The sequence below is a fragment of the Indicator indicator genome, chromosome 7 (genome assembly GCF_027791375.1).
Source record: "Indicator indicator isolate 239-I01 chromosome 7, UM_Iind_1.1, whole genome shotgun sequence".
Taxonomy (NCBI): Eukaryota; Metazoa; Chordata; class Aves; order Piciformes; family Indicatoridae; genus Indicator; species Indicator indicator.
Genome location: NC_072016.1, coordinates 35,613,327 through 35,640,215, shown reverse-complemented (window position 1 = coordinate 35,640,215; position 26,889 = coordinate 35,613,327). Strand labels below are relative to the sequence as shown.

Genomic DNA, 26,889 nt, shown 5'->3' with positions numbered 1-26,889 from the left:
GTCATTGGTGATACCATAAAACAGCTGTTACTTGCCCTTTAGTGAAGTGATTAGTTCCTTAAAAGGACAGCTTACGTGAAGAAGTTCTTCGGTATGAGGGTGGTGAGGCTCTGGAGTAGGTTAGGTTGCCCAGGGAAGCTGTGGATGCCTCTTCTCTGGGGGTGTTCAAGGCCACGTTGAGGCCTTGAACAGCCAAGTCTAGTTGAGAGGCATCCCTGCCCATGGTGGGGAGGTTGGAGTAGATGATCTCTAAGGTCCAACCTAAGCCATTCTACGATTCTGTGAAACTACGTGGGTATCAAAATGGGTAATCCAGCTAGTTTCATGTAGTTTCCCATCCAAAATGGGATAGCACCCTACAAGTATAAGCATGTATGGGGAAATCTCACCCTTTCTTCTTAACATGTCCTAGAAAACAAGCAGCAGAAACAAGGGGGGAAATGTGACTCTGTGGACGGGCTCAGAGTGATACATTCTTAGTGCAGTTAATAGCTCACGCTCTTAAAAAAAATTGCCTTTGTGAAGTCCCGTGCTTGGAAGAGTAATAAATGGCAGTCATCCTCCTGGGGTATGCTCCAGAATACTAACTGAAAAGTAAATGCAGGACTATTTCTCCAAATTATGTATCAGAGCTAAAGGTCATATATAAGGAGCAGCATTATGTAATGACATTAACTGAAAGCCAAGCAGCTCCTGGCTGAACGACAGCAGCACTGCAAAGTCAGGATAAGGAGACTTCCTGGGCTCACGAGGACATGCTCAGCCTTCCTGATCTGCCTCTTCTGTACTTGAGATGGAGAGGTACCTGCTTTTAAATTCTCCTCCTTGAAGGGCAACAGTGGAGGATCACAGCCGACTACCAAATGGTCCAAATGCACAGGTGGTCACTGGACTTTTGGGACACCAATGAGAAGGACCAGTCCTAGCACCTCACTGCAAAGCACCCCATTTCCAAATAGACCTCAGCAGTTCAGTAAACAGCATTCTTGGTTTATTGATCTCTGTCCATCAGAAACCAAAGCACCACTTACAAAACCCCCAGCTTTGGATCCAGCTCAAGAAATGAGACTTCCAGGAGATCAGAAAACAAATACTTTAAAATGTGGCTGAGCCCAGACATAGGATCCCGGGGCTTTCATGGGTTATTTGAAATGCTGCAGAAGGGCTGCAGAGAACAAGCTTGTAAGTTGATATCTTTCACCTGGGAGAAGGGCTAAAGACTGAGGACAGGTCCAAGGTATCCTTGGAAAGTATCAGCCACCTGATATATTCTAAGGCAGACACACAATGGGGACAGTGCTCTCCAGACTTCCCCACCCCATTATTGCTGCTGAGGACCAGCAGCAGGAGGAGGCCTTTTTACCTGTTAATCCCTGAAATCCCTGAGGAAGATTTACAGACACTTTGCAAGTGATATTTTGTTGGCTCCCAGTTAAGGGGGGAAAAAAAAAATTAAGTAGACCTCTAGGGCACCACCAGTCACAAGGAAGCTTGCCAAGTAGCATTGTCTCCAGCTCCTCAACCTGCTTCAGGATTTGTTCAAGCTCACAGTTTGGCTCTGTCTGCACAGAAAAGGTACTGGAAGTACTGGAATGCCATTGCAAACATTAAAGCTTCACATGCCTCCAAAAGCTCAGGAATTGGATTTATTCAGATTGCAAAAATGCAGAGTCCTGACTTATAACCTTGAGTCTTCTGTACTCCAAGTACCCTGTGGCTTCCTCCTCACCACCTCTGGATGGTTTTGTTCAAATGATAGAGAACTCTCAGACGCAGATTTCTCATTGGAAACTTGAACCTCCTCTGTGCCTACTCATTTCCAGAATAACCCTTGTCTAATTGGAGGAATTATTACTCAAAATGAATTTACAGTAAAGCAGCTGTTCTGCATTCAACCCTTTAACAGAAAATAGCCACCTCCAAACAATTTTTTTCATCCCTTCCTTCCCCACACACCTCTGAGGCATCTGACACACGCAGAGCATTCTCTCACCATTGTCAGAAAGTGAGAGCAAGTGGTCCTTGATGCCCATGGGGTGAGCCTATGGAAAATAATCAGGGGGCTGGAATATCTCTTCTATGAGGACAGCATGAGAGAGCTGGGGTTGTTCATCCTGCAGAAGAGAAGATTACAGGGAGACCTAATAGCAGTCTTCCAGTACCTGAAGGGGACCTCCAAGAAGGCTGTAGAGGGACTGTTTACAAAGGCCTGCAGTGATAGAATGAGGGGCAATGGTTTGAAATGAGAAAAGAGCAGATTTAGATTGGATGTTAGGAACAAGTTCTGTACCATGAGGGTGGGGGAACACTGGAATAGGTTGTCCAGGGAGGTAGTTGAGGCCCCATCCCTGAAGATATTCAAGGTCAGGCTCAACAAAGCTCTAAGCAACCTGAGCTAGTGGAGGATGTCATTGCTCACTGCAGAGAGACGGGACTAGGTGACCTTTGGAGGTCCCTTCCAACCCAAACCATTCTATGATTCTATGAAAGCCACTCAGTGGGTGAGAGCCTGGGGTGAGTGCCACAGGTCTGAGTGAGCAGTACAGGAGTTCAGAGCAAGGCTGAGCTGAGCACTGCTCCTTCACTCTCAACTCACTGCTAAGCAATGCTAGCTCTACTTCTAAAGCCACTGGCACTCCAGTAGTAAGTCAGTTTTGGGGTATCCAACTGGAAATATGGCAAAGCAACAGCTGAAATAGAGGCACATCACTTTCCCCCTTCCCAGTCTTGGCCTTTATTTCTATTCTACGTTAAGATTTTTCTGCAGGTTTTGGAGGAAAGAGTTTTTCAATTCTAAAAGTATAACTAAACGTAAGAAATACCCAGTGATATACCCATAACACCTTTCAAATGTTACTCAGTGCTTTCCTTTCCCCACGCCTTAACCCCAGCCCACCAGTGCGTTACCTGTTTCTGTGCACTGTATGAAGGAGGAGATTAGAGCACAGTGCTCTTTGGGAAACCATGTGTCAGCAGAAGGCACCCCTGTAACCTGTTGGCATCTGTGCACGTGTGCTGCAGCTGGGGATTTGGGTGCTGATCCCATCCAGCACCAAATTCAAGCAGCACTGACTCAAATCACAGGCAGGCTGTGCTCGAGAAATAAAAGGTTAGGAGGCACCGAGGTGCTTTTTCTCTGGTGAGACACACACATCATCTGCACCAGGAGCCACAGCTGCTGCAGTTGGCTCCTTCTGTGGCCCTTGGTGGTTTTCAAATCCTGACCTGGTAGCTGGGTGTCAAGGAGGCAGGAAGGTTTACAATGATCTAACAATACATTAGCTATGATATTACAGCAACTGTTATTTAAAGGACAATTTTCCACGAGAGGACTGCAAGTAACAGCGACATTTAACCATGGCACTTGTAACTGCAGCTGCTTCCACAACACAATGAGCCAACACAGAAATACTCCCAGCTTTTCTGGACACCTTTTCAGGAATACAAGCCAGGCTAGGCTGCAGCCTTCAGACCCATGGGCTAATAAGCTGAGACCTGATCATTACTACTTCGTTTCTGACATGCCCATACACCACCCAACCCTTTCATACTTCCTTTCCTTCCATCATTTCATCCTCTGTGGTCTAAACCCCCTAACTACCTTAATACAAGTGTTGAAATCATCAATGATGAACTTTATCTATGAAGACAACACAAATACTTATCCCAGTTCTGGGCAGCCATGTTCCCCCTGACTTCCGCTACAGCAAGCAGCACCTACAAACAAACATTTGTTGCTTCAGCCTGCCCCAGGGACACAGCCTGGTTCACTGCCAGTAGGAGCCATGCATTTACTCACTCTCATAACTAGGTTAGACATGAGATTTAATGCCGTACAACACAGATTTACACCTTCTGTCACCTTTATACTGTCGGATGCTCCCTCTTGGATACTCTGATGCACTTCCTGACAAAGCTTTCTTCTTTTATTGCCCTTGTTATTGGGAAGGAACTGATTCTGTTTTGCTGTGTTCTCAAATGCCATCACAGGTCCACACTCCTGACCGAGAACCTGACTGCTCTCTTCCTGTCCCCCAACCCAATGCTGGTTTATTGGCCTGAAAGTTGTGGCCACAAAACACCCCAATGGCTCTCAGACACCCAGAGTCACCATGCAGCACCTGAAGGAGGCCAGCAGCACCACAGAGCCTCAACAGTCCCACTGGAAGAACATAAGGCTATCCATGGCACACACACTGCTGAACATTGTGTGCCAACCTCCTCTTGCCAGCAAGCACAGGCATCCAGCCCACGGCTTGAAATCCCACCCAACAGGAAGGGAAGCCTGCAAGGACTGCAGGAAACCTTGGTCTGCAAAGGAGCAGTGGGTAAGACTGAGGGACCTGAGGCTGTTTAGTCTTGAGAGGAGAAGTCTGAGAGAGGGGAATCTTATCGATGTCTGTAAATATCTGAAGGATGGGTGTCAAGATGAAGGTGCCAGTGGTGCCCAGTGATAGCACAAGGAACAATGGGTACAAGCTGGAACACAGAAGGTTCCACTTCAACACACGGAGACACTTCTTTATGGTGAGGGTGATGGAGCACTGGAGCAGGCTGCCCAGAGAGGTTGTGGAGTCTCCTTCTCTGGAGACTTTCAAGACCCACCTGGATGCATTCCTGTGTGGCCTGCCCTAGGTCATCCTGCTTTGGCAAGGGGGTTGGACTTGATGATCTCTAGAGGTCTCTTCCAACCCCTAACATTCTTCGATTCTGTAATCATGGAGGAAAACCATTCACTTCTATGCTCCTACATTTCCTTCAGAAATCAGATTCTGTTTATCTGGAAAAGGTGGGATAAAATGTAGACAGCCCAAAATTCCTTTATACCACACAACCAAAGGAAGGTAAGTGATACCAACGTATCCCTTCCCAACCTGGACTTCTGCTACCCACCTCAGAAGGCCTGGCATTTATCCTATTTATTGTGAAATCTAAATCATTTCTGCTCCACATCTGTGTTACTAAATTACCATAAACCAGGTAATCTGACTTCAGGTCAATGGACAGAGCTGAGACAACAAAGATCACCTGATAGAGCAAACCACTTTGAGAACAGCAAGATGTGAGATGATTTGGACAGAAGCAGCTGATTCTTAGCCAGGCTCCATGAGCAAAAAAATCCCTGAATTTGTCAAAATGACTAAACCCCACATTTCCATCTTTTCCTCTTTTGTTTTATATGCTTTGCATGTCAGACAAATTATCAGGAAAATACTCTTCGTGTGACATTTCTTTGCTTAATGCTTTACTGGTGCAGTAAAACAAGACAACTGCTGAAATTATAGGAAAATAAATTTGTAATTTCTTCCTCATTTAGCCATTTTTGAAGCTCGTGTATAGGAAAGTCATTAATGTTATGTCCTCCTATCGATGTTCCAAGCCTTTCAAGGGATAACTAATGTTTTTTCTATACTCTTCCATGTGGCCAGTTACATTAGACACATTATTTCTGTGCTGTTAGAGAACACTGATCAATAGACACTTGGAAGCTCTCTAAAACTAAGTGAAGACACTTCCTCAGTGTCAAGGGTTCTGGTTTGAGTTTGTACACTGCAAACACTCTTAAATTTAACAGAGCACTGAGCGTGTCCATGGCATTTTAACACCAGCTTCACAGCCCCTGAGTGAGAGCCTCTCTTGAAGTACTGCATGACACTGGGTATGCTCTCCTCATTGTGGTGGTGGGGTGGTGGCAGGAGGCTCTGCTCCTCACCATCAGTGCAGACCTTCAGCAACTGGCTCTTCCCACTGGGAATTCTCCAGTGCCTGGATCAATCAGATGTTGCTTGCTCAGCCTGCACCTTACAGCCCAGCTTCACTTAGACCTGGGCAGGATTTGATTCCTCTTTTTTCCCCTTAAGATTGGGCTGCTTACTGCCTTTTCACACCAAGTGTAGCATCTTGAAACTACAATCAGATAGCGTAACACAAGAAAACCTTTTTCTCCTATCCACTGAAATGTGAAAACCCAGAGCATTTCCAAGCCTTTGGAAGTGTACAGCTGGTAGAAGCTGTGCAACAAAACCTGCCTGCCACAGGGCTGGAAAGGAGTGAGCAGCCTCCTGTTTTGCCTCTCTGTGGCTATGAATGCTGCATTATAACATGGCTTCAAACACTAATAACCCCATTAGTTCAGATCAGTAAACAGCACAGGTATTATTTTTCTACAGTGTCACGCTGCTCTTACTTAAGAATTAATTTAGTGCCTCAGACAAACACATTAGCAGTTCCTTAAACACCGTTTCATAATTTCTTAAGCAATTATTTTCACGTTTTCCTATCTCACATATTTTCTTGAAAGCCAGAGCTGCTCCAAACCAAACATTCTGCTCGCACAAACGAAATTCCTCACACGCATTACTGACAAGAGCTGTTGGTAAAGCTGGAGCAATGTGGCTGCTGCAGCAACGCCTTGGCCCTGCTCCTGGAAATGCAAACCAGGTACTTGATTGCCCCATTCCTTCAACATTTTGTTTACAATGGTTGTCTGTAAAAAGACAAAACGTGGTAACTACACCCCCAAAATTCTAAAGGGGGCCCAGGAGGAGTTTTGCAAGCTTCGAATGAAAGCGTTTACCGTTTGTGCCAGATCTGCAGTTCTTTCAGTGGACAATATGTGGTTTCATTGCTATTCTTGCTGTTCCATTAAATAATCAACATCACCCAGAGCACCTCCATGCAGGACATGGCCAAGCCTTCAGCCCCCAGCAGTATTCCTCATCAGAAACAGCCATGGCTGTCAGCAGCTGGCCAAGGGTTGGGGACCTGCTGTGGGCACAGCCCCTGACTGCAGCAAGCCATCAGGTGCCAGGGACAAGGGGAGGCTGCTGAGCAATGTTCCCACAGGCACAGAAGGTGGGATGGAGTCCTCTGTTTCAGGAGGGAAGGCTTAGGTCCAAGTGCACACACATTTGAGTATTTACCAGTGTGTGCTCAGCAGATGTGCCACTTACCAAAGCACCTATAGAGAGCACCTGCCTGCAGTCAGCAACCTGAGCAGGCATCAGTCTGGGCACAGAACACCTGTGGATGAGCTGCTAAGGATGGACACCAAACAGTGCTCTGCTCTCCTTCCTGCTTTCCCAACAGCTCCCTCATCCCCCTCTGCCTGCCCAGCCAGGAGGGTGCTGACAGGGCACTGAACACAGGCAGGGCACAAGGTGTCAGCCTCACCAGCACCGAGCCGGGAGCCCGATGGGCCAAGTGCCACCGCAGCCACTGCGAGGAGACCACATATGGAGAGGTGACACCTGTGTCTCTGGTCTGCTGCACCCAGCACTGCCCACCCAGCAGGTGCTGCGGGGCCTCAGGGACAGGCAGAGGGGGTGCAGTGCCATGAATCGAGTGCTCCTGTGCTCAGGGAGGGGGAGGTGGATGCCAGCACAGCCAAAGCCATGAGCCGCACACCTGCAGCAGCACAGTCTTTGCTGTGCAGAGCCTGCTCTCAGCCCCTCTGCCAAGGGGTCTGCTTCCCTGCACCCCAACATTTGCTGTGCCCTTGCACTTCAAAGAAACTACTGAAATAAAAGACCTGAGAACAGGACTTGCATTCTATTCACAGGAAGTGATAGATCCCTATTAGCCACATGCTCCCTCAAAATTCTTTACTAGCTGCATGCAATCAGTTTATGTATTGGATGGAGTTACAGTCACTCTTCAAGACAGGATTAAGAAGAAAAAAAAAATCTAAATATCATGTACAATAAAAAAAGGAAAAAAGCTAAATAAAACTTGAGAACCATGATGCAAACACAAAGCTGCAAAGGGCTCGGAGTTAAAGCCTCAGAAAGCTCTCTGCAGTATCACTGAGCTGTCAAAAGCAGAGTTGTCAAATAAATGGGCTATGATTGAGAAGATTTACTGTTTGAGGTATGCAGTCAGCCAACCAATAATTCTTTCCATAAATCTTCAGACAAATTACTTTAAGAAGACATAATAATTAAATATGCAACAAGGCAGACACAAACAAAAATGCAACATACTTCTAGGATGAAATGAGAGTGGCTCTCCTCCCTTGGTCATTCCCCTCCTCACCAGCTCAGAAAAGACCCAGTGCCATCAGAGCCTATGGCACTGCCACAGGTCACCAATATTCCTCAAGCACAGGCAGGGACTTCTGCTCAGAGGGACGTTTCTCCACACCAGGCAGCAGGACTGAGCCCCATACCTCCCACTCGACATGCTCCAGCCTGCCTGTGGTCACATCTTGAGGACTGGGTTCAGTTTTGGGCCCTTCACTCCAAGAAGGACATTGAGGGGCTGGAGTAGGTCCAGCGAAGAGCAAATGAAGCTAGTGAAGGGTCTAGAGAACAGGTCTGGTGAGGAGCAGATGAGGGAACTGAGGGCGTTCAGCCTGGAGAAAAGAAGACTGAGGGGAGACTTTCTGGCTCTCTACAACTACCTGGAAGGAGGTTGGAGTGAGGTGGGGGTTCCCAGGGAACAATCAATAGGGGCCTCAGGGGGAGGTTTAGGTTGGACATGAGGAACAACTTCTTCCCCTTGAAGGTTGTCAAGTTTTGGTCCAGTCTGTCCAAGGCAGTGTTGGAGTCCCCATCCCTGGAGATCACATAAAAGCTGTGGAGATGTGGTGCTGAGAGACATGGTTTAGCAGTGGGGGTTTTGTTTAGTTTAAAGACTAAAAAAAAACCAGCTTAATTCCCTTTGTCCTTGGATACTATATTTCAAATTACACGTCAGCTGATTTTTAGATGTGTGGGCTTCTACTAAAACAACTTATAATGATTCTTCACAAATCATCTCACGTTTTTCTAAACATGTATTCTGCTGCATGGCTGCAGCATGAAATTTTGAACATAAAACCCATAGCCCACAGCCAATGCAATTCCATACAAACTGAATCCCTAACCAACAGTCTCATGATTCTATTTATAAAGAAGCTGCTCTATCAACAATTTCCTCAGCACTAGCACATCTCTAAACAGAAATTGACCCAAGACTGGGATATTGGGCTACTGACTGTTGAAATCTCTCCCTGTTTTGTAATTATTCCTCCTCTTTCCAGTTATACAGAAGTGACAAAAAAAAAAAAAATCAAACAGGTGCAAGGCAAGCCATGGAACTCCTCACATCAAGAAGAATATCTAGATGGCTAAAAAGAGTCTATAGATATCTACAGCTTTGCTCTGAAAATGCAGAGAAGAGAAGACAAGTCAAAAGCAGAAGGCAGCACTGCTGTGGCAACACCTTTCAGACCCCATTTCCCATCTAGGAGAGACTGGAAGCAATTGCCTGACAGCCAGCTTAGCTCCTTAAGAAATGAAGTGGAGATTTCATTTCAAGTGGCTGTAAATACATGGCCATGTCACAAAATGACAATACTTATACAACCATCTTTTTCACAGCTTTGTCACAAGTGCAGGATTCAATTCCACACTCACAAGCTCCCTTCATCAACCCATTTTTTTCAATTAAAACCAGCTAAGAACTAATGGAGAGGTCAAACTTTGGGACACAGGTTTCAAAAAGCTCCCAACTGGGCATTTCATCAAGAAGGCTCAAAAAGCAGGCAGCTGGAATGGGCAGAAATCCCCTGTGATGCTGCTGGAGATGAGGCAGGAACCTGGTGGCAAACCCAACTGCTGAAGGGCACTGCCACCACGAGGCTCCAGCTGCCTCTGCAGCACTCCTGGGTCCCTGCCAGCACAACTCACATCATAGAATGGTCCGGGCCAGAAAGGACTTCCAAAGGTCATCCAGTCCGACCTTCCTGCAGTCAGCAGGGACATCCTCATCTACATCAGGTTGCCCAGGGCCTCACCTTGAATGTCTCCAGGCATGGGGCCTCAACCACTGCCCTGGGCAACCTGCTCCAGTGTTCCACCACCCTCATAGTAAAACCAAAAACAAACCCAAATATCATGTTTCCCCAAAGGCACTTCTGTGCATAGCTACAGATCCACTGCAGGCATTTTAGGACAGTTCATAGGGACAAGTAATATATTTTGCCAATGATTTTATTCCTTTTACTCTCATCTAGGAAATAGAATTAGCATAAAGTAAAAATTCCACAGGTGTCCAAGCAGCAAATACCACCACCAAATGGAATGCTCCACTCCCCAGATCCCTCAGAGGCTCCTCATGCAGATGCCTGCCTCTCATCTCACAGGAGGACAGCTCCAGGCACCTTCTCACAGCCAACCAGCATCATGCACACACCTATGCCCTCGAGCACCACAGCAAGAGTCTCAAAGAACTTGCATAAGAAGATGTGTTGAAAATGTTGTTGCTTATTTTGAAATGTTTACACCAACTCTTTTCTAAGAAACCCCCCCCAAACCAACAACAAAAATCCAAACCAACCAGCCAACACCAACCAACAAACACCAAAACCCAAAAAAACGGCAGTGAGGCGGAGGGCAAGGCTTGAGCAGAAGTGATGTGTGGAGACTGGGGCTCACAAAATACTTGTAGGGTTTTTCTATGTGCTTCTTAGAAAGGAGTGTGTGGACCTTCTGGTTTTGCAGAGGTTCATTCCTGGAGGAACTTCCAATGAGTGGATTTCAGGAGACAGTCCACAGGGCCAAGTGACACCTGCAGCATGACCTTCCCTGGAGACATTCAAAACCCACCTGGATCTGTTCCTGTATGATCTGCTCTAGGTGATCCTGCTCTGGCAGGAGTGTCAGACTGGATGATCTTTTGAGGTCCCTTCCAATCCCTAACGTCCTGTGACTCCATCCTTCTCCCTCCCTTTCACCAGGTACAGCATCTCTTCCAGACACTGCTTTTGCCACCTCCCAGACCAGAAACCAGGTTCTACTTCTCCAGCTTGGCATATTTTTTCCAACATATCATTATATAAACAAACTCAAGTACACAATAAAATTCCATGGAAAGGAGTGGAGAGGAGGGGAAAACAGGAGAAGGTGGGAAGAGGCTTATGTTAGTAGCAGAAGAAAATCCAAGCCAAGACTCCACAGGATCACAGGGTATTAGGGGTTGGAAGGGACCTCTGTAGATCATCAAGTCCAACCCCTTGCCAGAACAGGATCACACAACCATATAATCTAGTGCAGGTCACATAGGAATGCATCCTGATGGGTCTTGAAAGTCTCCAGAGGAGACTCCACAACCTGCCCTCTGGGCAGCCTGTTCCAGTGCCCCATGACCCTTACAGGGAAGAAGTTCCTCCTCATGTTGAGGTGGAACCTCCAGTACAGGACAAGCCTGACAAACCTGCTCCAGAATCCCCTGGGCTGGCACAGGGGGCCACAGCTGCAGATGCGGGGCTGGCACGGGGGGCAGAGCTGCAGAGGTGGGGCGGGCACAGGGGGGCACAGCTGCAGAGGTGGGGCGGGCACAGGGGGGCACAGCTGCAGAGGCGGGGCGGGCACCAACACCCCGGGCAGTCACACTCCTGGTGCAGCACACCCGGGTCCCAGCGCCGCAGGCTGGTGCTCCAGCTCCACCTGCTGGGCAAAACCTGCCTGGCAGCCAGAGCTGGAGGCTCCTTCCAGCTGGTAATGGGGAGGTGGGGCCCAGAGGCTCACTCATCAGGCATGTGAATTCCTCCCAATATTCAATGCAATTACGTCCCTCTTCCTAAATCATCTCGAACAAAACTCTAAATTGCTGCAGCTAATAAGCTGAGAGGAATCAGTGTACACCATCCATTTCTGGGAACAGGCCGATATTTTCTGAGACCCATTAATAACTCTGACAGGATTTATGTACAAGATAAATTCAATTCAATTTCCTCTTTCAATTAATGGCCAATTATTCGAACTCAGCTCAACCAAAAATATTACTCAAATATCATTAATCTAACAAAAATTAACTTTACTGTTCTCACAGTAATGAGCAGATGTAATTTTAAGGTAAAATAACACTGGAATAAAATGTCTCTACTGTTAGAAGCACATCTCACCCACTGGAGTCCTCCCAGTTGAACCACTCAGGATGTGGTTAGTGTGGATAATGCCCTGAGTAAAGCTCTTCCCTAGACCCTACTGTAGGCCACCCATAGTTTAACATCTAAAACCTACTGGCACAGAGTGCATGGACTCAGGTGAAAATGATCAGGGGGAATAAAAAGCACAACTATTTTCTACACATCATGGCAAAGTGAGCACTCATTTGCCTAACCCAGGAGAAAACATCTGTTACTGCACAGCTGGAGTGTTTCACCTGTCCAGTTTTAGGCTCCCCAATTCAAGAGAGACACAGATCTGCTGGAGAGAGTCCAATGGAGGCTACAAAGATGACTAGAGGACTGGAACATCTCTCCTATGCAGAAAGACTGAGAGACCTGGGGCTGTTCAGTCTTTAGAGGAGACTGAGAAGGGATCTTAACAATGTCTATAAATATCTGAGGGGTGGGTGTCAAGATGAAGGTGCCAGGCTCTTTTCAGTGGTGCCCAGTGATAGGACAAGGAACAACAGGTACAAGGTAGAACACAGGAGGTTGCACCTCAGCAGGAGCAGACACTTCTTTATGGTGAGGGTGACAGACCCCTGGAACAGGTTGACCAGAGATGTTGTGGAGTCTCCTTCTCCAGAGACTTTCAAGACTCACCTGGATGTGTTCCTGTGTGACCTGCCCTAGGTGAGGTAGGGTGGGAGGGGTGTTGGACTGGATGATCTCTGTAGGTCCCTTCCAACCCCTAACATTCTGTGATTCTTTTATAGTGCTCATCCTGACTTCATCTCTACTGCTCCTGCCTTACTGGTGTGACCCACCCTCAAACCAAGCCAACACTGGGTGCTGTGCAGTCCAAGACCACCACGCTAACACACCCTCTGCCTCACTGCAGGGAGAGGGGCCCTGGGCTAAATGTGGGGGCCCAGGGGTGTGGACAGGCAGCCTGAGGAACAGGCATTTCTGTTCCATTAAGGAGATGGTGCCACAGCAGTCCCCAGGCTGTCCCCAGTTCTCTAGAGACCTGCTCACCAGGAGACCCATGCATGCCCCTGGCCAACCCAAGCCTTTGTGGTCCGCAGCAAGGCAAACACCTTGGCCTCCATAACCTAGTCACAGCCCTGGCAGGAGCAACAGGCTGAAATCTGGTGTATTCTTCACTCATCATGGATCTTAGTCCATTTCCTAAGGGGTTGCTGAAGGGAAGATCCACCTTGATAATTCTCTCACAAAACTGGAACTCTGGAGAATGGCAGCCACGGCATCACATCTTCCCTCCTCTCGATTTATTTGTATGACCAGTGCAAAAACAATATTTGCAGTTTGTGGTGCTCCTGTCCTTTAAACACATCTTCTTCGTGGCTTTCAAAAAGCATCTTTGGCTTTTCATTTGACAATAAAAATAAACAAATAATCTGCCACGTAACGAGCTAACTACAACACAAGACATCCACAGGAGGGGCAGGCTGACACTTCAGCACATCAGATGGCCAGCTGGCAGCATTTTCTTCATTCCAAGGCTATCTATCAGGCTGAGCAAGCAGACAGGCAAGTGAGGATTTGGTTTATTTTCAAAAATAAAGCTATACTGAGAAGTAAAGCAACTGTCTTCTGTGTAGGTGCTCCTGTGAATCAGCCAAGTGCTATAACAAGCACACAGCTCTGAACGCTCTCCCTCAACCTTGAGGAGCAAGCTGGAACAAGCTTCCTCTCAGAGGTTTGGTGTGTCAGGAGACCTCAGGATCTGACTTACTGCAGTACAGATTCTCTCTCAACATACTTAAACCACAAGTTCAACACAGCAAGTATGTTTTAACCTATACAGGGGTTTCTTCCGCCTTCTTTTAGCAATGAAGAAAAAAAAAAGAAAAAAATGGAAAGAAAAAGAAAGAGAAAAGAAAAAGGGAAAAAAATAGGGAAAAGGAGAAAAAAAAAAAGAAACAAGCATTTACGAAGCAATAGAAAACCTTAATTGAATATTCCAGAAATCAATAAATCCTGGGCACCAAACAAAACTGGCTTTGATCTAATTACAATAAAAAATGTCACTGATTATACTGATGTGTTTTCATATTAAAATAATTATGGATTTGATGAAAACATCAACTTATTTCTGGCTGCTCTTTAGCTACAGTATGAACGCCACTGCTGCAGAATAGGAGGACTGCATTCACAATTGGGCTATTTGAGCAGAATCACAACAAGTGAAGGTCATCAAACCCAGTTGCTCTTCACACAGAAAAGCATCAAGACTTCTAGTTTATCCCTTACATGGAATATACTAAGTAAAAATTAACAGAGATTGCAAATCCTAGGATGTTGAGGGGTAAAAAAAACCCACAAGTGGTTTGTTAAAAGGGAAGGCCACTGGCTGTACCTAGGTACTGAATTTCTCAGCTTCTCAGACTTCTACCTATTTCAGCCTTTTCATCTGTCTTCTCTCTTTACTAATTACACATTCCCTAACAGAAATTAAAATCTACCTTCTATGGTACTTCTAGGTACTTCTAAAATCTACCTTCTATGTAACTTCTAGGTTACATTTTATATAATAAAAAAGGTATCATGGTTTTAAACAGATTTCCAGGAGGCTGAATTTTAAGCAGCACTGTCAAGCTATAGAGTGTCTGAAAATTTCTGGCTAGCACCCAAGTCAGGTTGTCCAAACTAGTTTGCCTTCACTGTTCCCAGTCACAAGTTGAATCCAGCTAATCTGATCCTTCTGTAAAGTCATCAGTACACTTTGGGGGTTGTAACCCCCAAACCTCACCCACAGCTGCTGGGAGGGAGCCCTTTGCCCTGATGCTGTCAGCCTCCCAGAGCTGATAAGCCCCAGCTGTAATGCATGAGCTTTCTGCTCAGAGGTTCACCTGCAGAGCACTTCAAACTTCACAGCACTGCATCTCTGAAGTGTGACCTGAACAGCTTCATCATGTGCATGTGAGTGAAACCTGGCCTTAATGAAAGCCTTAGGGCAAGAGCCACTGCCCAAACCTGACTCTCCCTCTCAACCCTTTCCACAGACACCGAGACATGACCACCCCTCCACCAGGCAGGAGACTGGCCGTGGGTTATCAGAGGTCAGCAGCATCCAGCACATCCCTCCTGGCTGCCCACCCTGCAGGCTGGGGATTTATTCTGTGTCTTTAATAAGTTTGGAGTGGAACCAATTCCCACACAGCTTAATCCTGACACCTAGGACAAGACAAAACCAACCCACCAAGCTACAGTCACAATGGACACCTCCCCGCAAATCCCAAACCAGTCTGGCTCATACCAGATTTGGTGTATGTGACCATAAATGACAAATGCCTGGGATTAAACTTCATCTGTGTCTGGGATGATGGAAAATGAACCATTCTGATCTTTAATACAAATTATTAGAGTTTTGAAAAGCAAATCATGAGAGACACCTTGTTATCACACTGGGGTTTTATCTCTTGACACCCAAATGAAACACATATCCCTTGAACTGGACCAGAGAGACAGCTCCATGCTACAGGGACAAGCTACCCAAAGTGTTTTCTCAGACCTCATGGTCAGTCCCAACACAGCCAAGATGAAGAACCATGGCCAGCAAAATCTGGTTTAGCTCTGCAGGAGCCAGGCCAAGGAAAGCTTTGTGGAAAAAGTGGTGCCAAAACTGCTAGAAAAGGGGATATGAGAGCAGCAGGGGTAAAGGTTATCCAAACTGCAACTGCTGGGGCTACTCTACTTCTAGCAAAACCAGCCTTATACAACAGTATATGTGACAAATGTTTATATTCCAAAGAGAGACAGGCAATCGTATAGTAACTATGAGGCTATCATCTGCTGCCAATTCTGTGCCTTAGAAGGGATGGAAAAAAGCTCACAGAAGTTAAAGAGCTTTGCAATCAAACAGAACTAATGAGGAAACGGGGGAGATGCAGGACATGGTGTGAGCCAAGCCACACTGGAGATAAGACTGAGACTTTACCCTAAATGGAGACACCACAGCAGTGAAACCCTGCACAGACTGTCAGAGGCTCCATGCACACAACTGACAGCAGAGCTGAAGAACTGCCAGTTCAAATCACACATGTAGAACCCCATTTGTACAAGTCTCTGAATCATGGCAGTATTCTCAAGAACTATGTATGAGAACTGCCAGCATTAAGTGACAAAAAGCAGGCTATAAGAAGCCAAAAGGCTAAAAAGCTGAACGTGAAGGTGCATCCTCTCTCTCCTTCCTAGGTTGTCTGCCTTTGGTTCCAAGCCACAACTACTAAAAGTCTCTCTTGTCAGACCTAACCCTTGACAAAGTCTAACAACACAGCATTTTCTCCTGATGACAGCAATATAAAGCATAATTAATCTCATCTTTGGGGGTTTTTTTGCACCTTTTCCACACTGAACTGATTCAACTCTAAAAGGTTCTCAGAGGTTAGAAAGAATGACAGACAGAAAAAGGCCAGAAACATCAGTTTGTGAGTTGCCTCCCTCTTTTATGCTTTTAAAAACTCTTGAGTCAAGAACTGGATGTCACTACTGTGACAAACCCACCATGCTTCTTGCACTTAACCATCTGTGCCTTCAAGCACTGCATTCCTTCCTGAGCTGCAGCACTGCAAAGAATCTCCTTTTCAGTCTGTCCAACACAACTTCTAAATTTTACAGAACTGCAATTACAGAAGTGCTCCTTCAGAATGGGAGTCCCATCTCTGCTAGAAATACCTCACAGCATGCCATAGCACCACCACTCTGTTATTTAGGATCTATCTGCAGAGCTTTTACACTCACTGCCCAGTTACAAAGAGATAAGCCTTCTCCACACGTCCCTGTTGCTGTATGGGGCTGCTGGGTAGCACCAGCACACACAGAAGGAGCACAGTTCCAGAAGGCATCAGGAGCCTCTGAGGAGCTCCTCAGAGCCACCAACTGCCACCAAGCAGCTCCCTGCAGGACAAGAAAGTTGCTGTCCTGGAGAAGGGAGATGTCACTGATTCACCTTGAAAGCACTTTTTGATATTACCTAGCAGGAAAATAAACATCAGAGCTGCTCACACACTGCCCAGTCCCAGCAATGACCATACAGCCACTCCTGCTCTGCACAGAAGGCAGGTCTGCACACACACTTTTACCTAAACACCACTGTCCTGCTACAGAAACCCTGTGCTCCGGCTCTTCTCAGGACCCTACCACAAGCAAGCCTGTGAGTCAGCTCTGAGGATTCATAACAGAGCTCTTGAGCACTCGCCAAGCTCTGCTGCCAGCTCATCATGCTCCAGAGCTAGCACTGCCTCGGGCTAGCAGGCAGCAACAGGTTTTCTGGAGTGGAAGGTACCTGATCCACCAAGAAGGTTGGTTATTAGAGAATAAAACCCCACACCTTAGGCAACCATTTTAAATACAAGATCTTCCATGCAGTCTTATACTCATTTTTAAATAGGTGTGCTCCTGCAAAGCCAGCACTTATACATCCTACAAAGTAAACACTTAATAAAGGTGCAGTTTTCACCACGATGGACACAGCTCACACCTCCACATCAATCAGCCCCAAGAAGCTTAGCAGAAGAATTCCACTGTCTGTTGAACTACACTTGTGAAATGAGTGAGCTTACCGTAAAATGCTCCTGTGATTTGTAGTTCTCATCCAGGTACACGCGAGCTCTGTTGTAGTCTTTCATTGCATCACTCGATAACAGCTCTCTAGAGGAGAAAGAGGAGATGGAAAGCATAAGGGAGATGCACAGACCCACATTGCCGAAGCATTGCTCTCTGCACAGTAATGTCCCAGTGGTCTCCAGAGGAGCTGCGGGCTGTCACCTTATTCTGGTGTGGGCTTCAGGGAGAAGTGCCCTATGAAGACAGGCTGAAAGAGTGAGAGTTGTTCAGGCTGGAGAAAATGCTTCGAGGAGACCTTAGAGCTTCATTTCAGCATCTGAAGGGGACCTACAGGAAGGTTGGGGAGGGACTATTTATAAGGGCTTGCAGTGACAGGATGAGGGACAATAGTTTGAAACTGGAGCAGGGGAGATTTAGGTTAGGCATAATGAGGAAGCTCTTCACAATGAGGGTGGTGAAATAATGGAACAAGTTGCCCAGGGATATGGTTGAGGTCCTGCCCCTGGAGACATCCAAGATCAGACCTGACGTGGCCCTGGGCAGCCTACCTGCTGGAGGTCTCCCTGGTGACTGCAGGGAGGGTTGGACAAGATGATCTTTGAGGGTCCCTTTCAACCCAATACAATCTGTGGCTCTTGAGCGTTTTTTTGCTGTGGTACCCGCGGGCTGCCCACAGCAGCCACGTTCCTGACGCGACTCAGGAAACCTCTCAGGGCCACATGGGGACAGCTGTGCAAGAGCCCAGCCCCTGCTGATCACAGACACCTGACAAAGGGGGAGCAGTGCGGCGAGCTCCGTGCCCTGCATCTCAGCCGAGCGCCAGCAGGGGGCGCAGGCGAGCCGCCACGGGGCGGAGCCGCCCGTGGGGGCCGCACGGAAGGGGGCTTGGATAGGCCCCGGGGGCGCCCTGAGCACGGCCACGCAGCTGATGGGCGCTGCTGGGTTTATTTCTCATTACCTTGCTCTGATTTGATTGCTAATAAATTAATGTCCCCAAGTCGAGCCTGTTGTGCCTGTGATGGTAACCGGTGAGTGATCTCCCTGCCCGTATCACGACCTCCTCTTGCTCTATTCTCTCTCCCCGGTCCAGCTGAGGAGGGCAGTGCCCGTGATGGTAACCGGTGAGTGATCTCCCTGCCCGTATCACGACCTCCTCTTGCTCTATTCTCTCTCCCCGGTCCAGCTGAGGAGGGCAGTGCCCGTGATGGTAACCGGTGAGTGATCTCCCTGCCCGTATCACGACCTCCTCTTGCTCTATTCTCTCTCCCCGGTCCAGCTGAGGAGGGCAGTGCCCGTGATGGTAACCAGTGAGTGATCTCCCTGCCCGTATCACGACCTCCTCTTGCTCTATTCTCTCTCCCCGGTCCAGCTGAGGAGGGCAGTGCCCGTGATGGTAACCAGTGAGTGATCTCCCTGCCCGTATCACGACCTCCTCTTGCTCTATTCTCTCTCCCCGGTCCAGCTGAGGAGGGCAGTGCCCGTGATGGTAACCGGTGAGTGATCTCCCTGCCTGTATCACGACCTCCTTTTGCTCTATTCTCTCTGCCCCATCCAGCTGAAGGCAGTGACAGAGCGGCTTTGGTGGGCACTACCACACTTACTTCACAAACTTGTCCACATGAGACATTGAAGCTTCATAGTTTTTTCCTCCGAATTCTTGACAGTGCAGAGCCATGAAGTGGGGCTTGTGTGCATGGACAACCTGCAATAAACAGAGAGAAGCGTGACAAAGCTGTACCCACAACTTCCATCCCACAACACAAACACAGATGTGTTACTTCTGCAGGGAGGGCGATCAGCTGGCAGCTGAGAAGGAACTGGCAGAACACTAAGCAACAAACTGAGGGGAGCTTCATTTTGTTAGGCACATGAAAAGACTTAATGCACAATTATCCCAAATGCTTTTTGGTTAGAATGTTCTTTTTTTTTGAACCATGAATGAATTCCTAGGCATTCGAAGCAAATACATAACCTCTCCCAACTCATCTCCAAGAGGCGCTAATGCCACTGAGCTCATCAAAACATCTCCCTGTCTGTGAGTTGGAACAGTTTAAACACTTCAATGAACAATTTAAGTGGCTTTCTTCCAATATTACAAAATACCTCAAATTAACTTGTGACAGAATGCTGCTTACCTCTCACAATTAGGTATTTGTATTTATGCAGTTATCTTATTTATGGGGGTATTTACATCACACATGCACTTCCGAGTGTGTACACACATACCTAACACAGGAGACAGAGAAAGCCACCAGCATTTCAAGTGCTAGTCTTGTATAATGCAAGCATCTTGAATATGAAGCAGCAGCACTGGGTTGCATTCACCATACCAATAAAACCTACAGCATTTGCCTTTTTGCTCATGCACCAAACCAAACATACAGCATTAACAAATTTGCTGCTGCTTTACATGCACATTCAGCCTTATTTTGTCCTAGTAAGTTTTCTCAGCCTTGACTATATTCAGCATTGCAAACAACACCTGTACAAATGTCTTTGTGTTGATATCGTGTCACCACAACTTGTACTTCATGTCTGGTTATCTGGCGAGTTAATGGACACAGGCTACAGAACTACCTCTGGTTTTTAAACACCTGGGAAAAAAATTGCACTGGCACAAGCTTACAGGGTAAAAAAAAAAAACAACCAACCAAACAAACCAAACCAAAACAACCAAACAAATCACATTAAAGATCTGAAACACAATTGACTGGATTTTTTTGACTGGGTGGCAGCCAGCAGTCCCAGCCAGCACCAAGGCCACCTTGTCTGCATAGCCATTCTGAGCAGGCATGGCCTGGTTTCCAAGGGCTGCATCAAGTGCAGTAATAAATTAACTCCTCTGCAAGCTCTCCAAGGGGCTCTCTGCCATGCTGAGGGCACAGCATCCTCTTCCTTTTCCTCATCTGAGGATGCATGAAAGACATGTGCAGGAGATTAGAACTTTTTCTTCACTCATTCCAACTTCAAGACACCACTGTGAAGAACAACTGAAAAAAAAGCCAGGAGTACCTTTGCTTTAGTACTCATTTCACCAGGGGAGGTTTAGGTTGGACATGAGGAACAATTTTTCCCAAAAAGGGTTGTCAGGGCTGTTCCCCAGGCTGTCCAGGGCAGTAGTAGAGTCCCCAATCCCTGGAGGGGTTTCAAAACTATGTAGTTGTGGTGCTGAGGGATATGGTTTGGTGTTGACCTGGCTGTGCTGTGCTAACAGTTGATGATCTTGGAGGTCTTTTCCAATCTAAACAATTCCATGTTTCTGTGATTTTTTTCTGTTTTGCTGCCAGTACCCTGCCATTCTGCAAAGGCACAGACAAAACAAACCTCTGCAGAGCTGATTTTAATTATGTATATCAATAGTGACTAATGTTACTATAAAAAAAAGTCTTTAAAAATATTTCTTTTAAACCAAGATAGAAAGAAATTGTCATTTGATCTACGACAGAGTGTGAAATTCCTCATTCCTGACCACGCAAATAATCTCGCTAGCAAATTGAGCTCAGGGGCAATGAGCTGAAAATGAGTAAATCCCAACTGCAGCTGCCTTCTGCTGAGCAGAAGACAAATAGGAAATCTGCCCAGTTTGAAACTGCCACCCTCTCACAATGGCAGCAGAGCTGCTCAGCTCAGGGCAGTGCAGCAGAGGAACTGGCACAAGTCTGTCCACGACCACAGGTGACACCTCCTGTTCCTTGCTCAAAGGGATCCTCAGGCACAGGAAGGCAAGTCAGTAGCAAGGTCTTACCCTGGCTGGTGGTACATGACTTCCCAGGAATGCCCTTGGGACACCACTCTCGTCAGGCCCCTGGGAGCAGGTGTCCCAGGCTGCATGGCAAGCACCGTTCACTGGAGCATGCCCGGGGAGGAGCCCAGGGCCAACAGATGGACAGCGAGTAAGCCCAGTGCCAGCTTGGGCATGGGGAAGCCTGGGAGCAGCTCATCAGCAGAGCTGATGGGGAAATACAGCGTGCTGCTGCTAGCAGACCACGCTGGGTTCAGTGAACTGCAGCATTTCTAACCTCAGCTGGGGCAGACGCGCAGCAGGGAGATAACGGCCACTGGTTTCCGAGTGAATTCAGACCAGTCACTTCCTCTGCCCTACCTCAGCTTCCCCATCATCGAAACACATCTTGACACCGGCCTGCTTGGTGAGGCGTTGGAGATAAGCTACTGACAAGTGTTACTATATAAAGGGAAAAGTAAACACCACTCCCCCCACACACACGTGTGTGCATCCTGGAGCACCACTGGCAGCGCATTGATGCCAGGCGCTGCCTCACCGTAACACGCAGCAACCTTGCCTCAGAAACAGGCCAGCATCAGGAAGGACTGAGAGTGAGCTACAGCAGGACCCAAGGCAAAAGTCAACTGGGAAACCGCCCCCCCCCCCCCCGAACAAAAATGGACTACTGACTAGATGGCTAAAAAACATAGCTGGAATCCAAGAAACTATACCCAACTGGTACATATGTCTTTGCTGTAACTATGAAAGCTTACATTGACAGCAGTTACCTTAGAGATTTACACAAAATTAAGAGAAAGCTTTGCTGAGAAAGCTTTTCCTAATTATCTTGTCCAACACTAAACACTGAACAGGACTTTGAAAATACAAGAAGTAGGGGCTTGGCTAAAACTAACACTCGGGAGAGAGGTTTCCATTTCCAGAAAGTCTAAATGTTTATCATTTTCAGAGCAAACTGCTAAACAGAAACTTCAGAGCTGCACCAAGCTGTGGAAACCAAAGCCCAAAGCGAACTCCTGTTTAAAGGCATCAAAGCCCGTGAGCTGCAGGCAGCAGGACGGGTACCAGGCAGGTTCCCCAGCCACCCCAAGAGGCATACAGCAGGACACAGAGCACGCCGTCCTGCCCACGGTGTGGGGAGGCTCTGCCCACGCAGACACAGCATGGGGATGACATGACCAAATGGAAACAGCATCTCCTGGAGATGCTCCTTCCTTCCTAAGGCCCTGCCTTAACGGACCACCTGACAGCAGCCTACAGTCACACCAGTAAACAACTAACAACAGAGCATCTTCATGAGTTTAGCTTGTTGGCTCATTTTCTTCACCATCTTGGAGACAAACATTAACCAAACACAGCCCATGAGTTGAACTTAATAACCAAGCTCATTTGTGGTCCCTACACAAGATGCAGTCCCATCTCTCCACGTGCTTTATTGCTCCAGACCAGTTTGGGCTTCCAAGTCATAGAATTGTCAGGGTTGGAAGGGATCTCCGGTATCATCTAGTTCCAACCCTCCTGCCACGGGCAAGGACCCCTCACATTAGATCAGGTTGCCCAGAGGCACATCCAGACTGGCCTTGAAAACACCCAGAGATGGGGCTTCTACCACCTCCCTGGGCAACCTGTTGCAGTGTCTCACCACCCTCATGGGGAAGAACTTCTTCCTAATATCCAATCTGAATCTACCCACTTCTAGTTGTGCTCCATTCCCCCCAGTCCCCCAGCCTAAAAAGTCCCTCCCCAGCTTTCTTGTAGGCCCCCTTAAGATACTGAAAGGCCAAAACAAGGTCTTCTCCTCTTCAGTCCTGATCTTATCTGCTTGGATAGCTCCATGTCATTACCATAATTAGAGAACAGTTGGTAACTATTTATCTAAAAGTAAACACATCCAACTCTCAAGTGTTTCAAAGCTCCACATCCAGTCCCTGCTTACTGCATGCTGCAGAGCCTTGCTGGCACCTTCTGCTGCTCATTTTAACCACTACAACAACTTGCTTCATTAAGATCTCTCCTCACATATCTAGTAAAACTAATCAAGTGACAACAGTCAAATAATCAGCTTCGAGTATGATTTAGGTACTCTCTGTTTCACATTTATGAAGGATGAACAGGAAGCCTTGAACGTGGAGTCCAGCCTTGAGAAAAGGCAGAGAATGGCTTCGCTGCAGCCACAGAAACATTTCCATGCTCTAAACTGAAGTGCAGGACAGAGGTTTTTGTTTGCATTCAAATCCTTGAGATCTTGAAATCACAGCAGGTATTACATATATGCAATTTTTTAATGAGGAAACAGCACTGGCTTAACAGCAGTGAGAGGCCTTGGTAGCATTCCTTGCAGGTTAAACCACAAAACCAGACCTGAATATCAGCTACACCCTCTCATATGATAAATACCCTCCAACTAAGAGCAAATTGGCTCCGCTTCATTACCTTTTACTGGTTTGCTACTGTTATGAAAGAACACACAGCCCATAATAATGAGCAATGAATGCTTCAGAGCTGGAAACACACAGCTGCCAGAGGTTAAAGATCGCACACAAGATCACGTCAACACTGAATTTCCACCTACAGAAGCACGATGGTTTTTTACAAAGTTGGGCATTATTCTGGATTTCTAGGTGCACAAATACAGTGAAGAGGAAGCCACAAGTAGAAGTTGGGTTTGGGGAATACAGATTAGTGGAACAAGATGCTCCAATACAGTTAAATACAAATATCAACTGGTGAAAAATAACAGTTAATCTGTTCCAAATCCTGTAGGTCTTTGTCCATTTGGACAGGGGATGGAGGAGGAGTACATCTGTGCAGTCAGGATGCCCTGAGCTCTGCATGGCTCTGCTGGAGCTTTGGCAGGAGCTGGGAGAGGACATGGCCCCACACTGCCCAGCTGTCCAGCTCTGCCCTCAGAAAGGGCAATACAGGCACAGGAGTGAGAGCATCATTTTCAGACTTTGACTTTTGCAAGTGCATAGCCAAGCAGCAGGAGTCCAGATAAGCCTGCTCCTCATGCTTCTGAAGTTCAAATCCAACTTCCAGCTCACACAAGGCAATTCAAGAGACACTGGTGACTGCTGGGGGGGAGTTGTTCCAGTATCCTAACATTCCCTGTCCCTGAGACAGTTTTCTTCTATTGACAGGGAACGCCTGCCATCACACCTTAGGTATGACAGAGAAACATTGTTAGCAGCTGAGAGTGTTCTGCAGTTAAAAAATACTGCTAATACAGTTGCCTATGGCACTCAAATTCACCACCCCCCACCCGTAAAAAATTTATTACATTAGCCACAGCCTGTCTGTGTGAACAACCCAACAGACTTGATCCAAGTCATTCACAGACCTTGTAGCAGAGGTTTGGCAGCAAACTCTGCCTGGCTTGCTGAGCAGCAGAGATTAGTGAGGCATAGGAGGCAAAGAGCAGGCAATGGGACTGCCTATACTGCCACGGCCAGGGTGGGTCTGCCCTCACCCCACAGCAGGATGGTGCTGGGCAGGAAGTGCTGGGTGCCTTCCAAGGGAACCATTTCTCATGGTCTGCATTTTTTAGGTGAAGCAGCCCCTGGTGTCTGACCTACAGCAGGAAGAAACATTCCCCCCTGAGCCTGCCATCAGAGCTGTGCTTTAGGGGCAAAAAGTCCTCGTTTGAAGAAAGAAAATCTCATATGAAGACATTCACTTCTGTACGACCTCAAAGAATGTTTGAGTGCCCACAGCTGGGCACCAGCTCTGGTGCATCACCATACTGTAGTGTGACCACAGCCAAGAAAGTCAGCATCTAGCAATTGCTACTTACATTTTAATTTAATTGTATTCAGGGAACTAAGGACAGGACAAGACAGACTTGCAGTTACTGATCAGGAAAGCACAGATGAAGTAACTCCATGACTGGCATTTTGAGCTCTTTACTGTAAATGACACTGAAGGGTCATCCTCAAGTAATTCCTGAAGAGCTTTATTCTTAAACCCTTACAAACTAATGCAGGAACAAAATCATCAGCTAGGTGAGCAGCTTTACCCCTCTCCTCTGTTACTGTCACTTGAACAACCAGAAGAAGGATGCTTGAAGAAGGCTCCTCTCTCTGCCCATCCCCAGGTGCTCCCAGACTCTGCCCACAGCCCTGGGCTAGGGCTCCCCCAGCTCCGAGGCACCCACGCTTCAGCTCTCTGGCCACCTCACCCCTGTTTACAGCCCCAGTGCTGGCTGGGCTTTGTGTCACACCCCCTCCTCAGCTTTACTGGTGTCTCCTGGGGACCTCCTCAGTGAATCCATGCCTGTCTCTCCACCTCAGCCACCCCCTGAGGACGGGTAAAAGGCAGCCCCTTCCAAGTGCCCAAAGCAGAGCTGCCGAGTCACTGCTCTGAAGCCTGCAGGTGGCACAGCTCTGTAAGGAAAGCAGCACTGCCGGCACATTTGTACACTTAATTCTTTCAGAAATCAAAATGACTATTTTTGTAAGCCTCATTTACAGAAGGAGGAAGCAGCAACTCCTGGAGGCTCCCTCCCCAAACACAGATGAGGCACATACATGGAACATTTTCAGCAGATAGCTTGTTTGTTTTTTTTTTTTTTAATTCAATTTAAGAAAGCTTATGTGGCAAAATAGTAAAGAAGGGTTGAGAGTAAGGGGGAACTGTGTTTCTAAATGCACATAAATGCCAAATTTCTGAATTAATAAGCATTAATGCACACTATATAAAAAGGAAACTACTTGATAAAGCAGAGGGATTTACTTGGAGCATACACTGCAAAGCATGAAAGCCACAGAATCACAGAATGTTAGGGGCTGGAAGGGACCTTGAAAGTTCATTCAGTCCAACCCCCCTGCCAGAGCAGGATCACCTAGACCAGATCACACAGGAACACATCCAGGCAGGTCTTGAATATCTCCAGAGAGGGAGACTTCACAACCCTCTGGGCAGCCTGTTCCAGTGTTCTGTCACCCTCACAGTGAAAGAAGTTTTCCTCATGTTTACATGGAACTGCCTATGCCTTAACTTCCCTGAACAGACACTCACCATGCCTCTACTCCTCATGGACACAGCACTCTCAGCGCCCTGGCAGCACGGGCAGTGGGGAAGCAGTGAGCAGGCTTGGGGGGTATGCTGCCCTTCGCCACCTCCCCACCCCAGCCCACCACCACAGAGAAGGGCCCTGCTCCACAAGGACTCAGCACTGGCACTGCCAGGTACAGGAGCTGGTGGCCAGGCCACGGCTCGTGGCCGGGAGGAAAGAGCAGAGGGAGGCAGGGAGCAGCAGAGCCTCGTGTTTGCTTGGGCGGGCACAGGATGCCACAAGTTTCCATGATGTCAGGGCCACAGCCCGTGCACACGTCCGTCCTACAGCCAGGCAGGCCCTGCTACACTGCCTGCAGGCTGGGGGAATTCAAATAAACCCAAACGACCCCACCTGAGAGAAAAACACCCAAACCCCAACTGGCACAGGCTGCTGCGGTCTGTAACAGCACTGTGGGGTGATGATCACCCTCGCCAGCTAATAAACAGGATCGAGTCGCTAAAATAAATTAAACAACCACTTCTCTGAGTGGCTGGGATTTGGTTGCTTGGGTTTTGGGTTTGTTGTGTTTTTGTTTTGGTTTTATTTGTTTTATTTTCCTCTCTTCTCCTTTCTTTACAAGGGGTAACGCACACAGTTTCCATGCTACAATCTCGAGATGACCTTTAG

The 26,889-nt window shown here is 47.3% G+C and overlaps 1 protein-coding gene across 1 annotated transcript in view; it reads right to left on the bottom strand.

Annotated features, from left to right (window-relative positions):
* INPP5A (inositol polyphosphate-5-phosphatase A) overlaps window positions 1–26,889 on the bottom strand; it is a 247,976-nt gene that overhangs the window by 145,471 nt on the left and 75,616 nt on the right. Inside the window, exons 3-4 of the mRNA XM_054382194.1 lie at window positions 19,066–19,166; window positions 17,461–17,548 (exon numbers count right to left, since the gene is read on the bottom strand). Coding sequence (XP_054238169.1) covers window positions 17,461–17,548; window positions 19,066–19,166 — 189 coding nt within the window. The remainder of the gene's footprint in view (window positions 1–17,460; window positions 17,549–19,065; window positions 19,167–26,889) is intronic.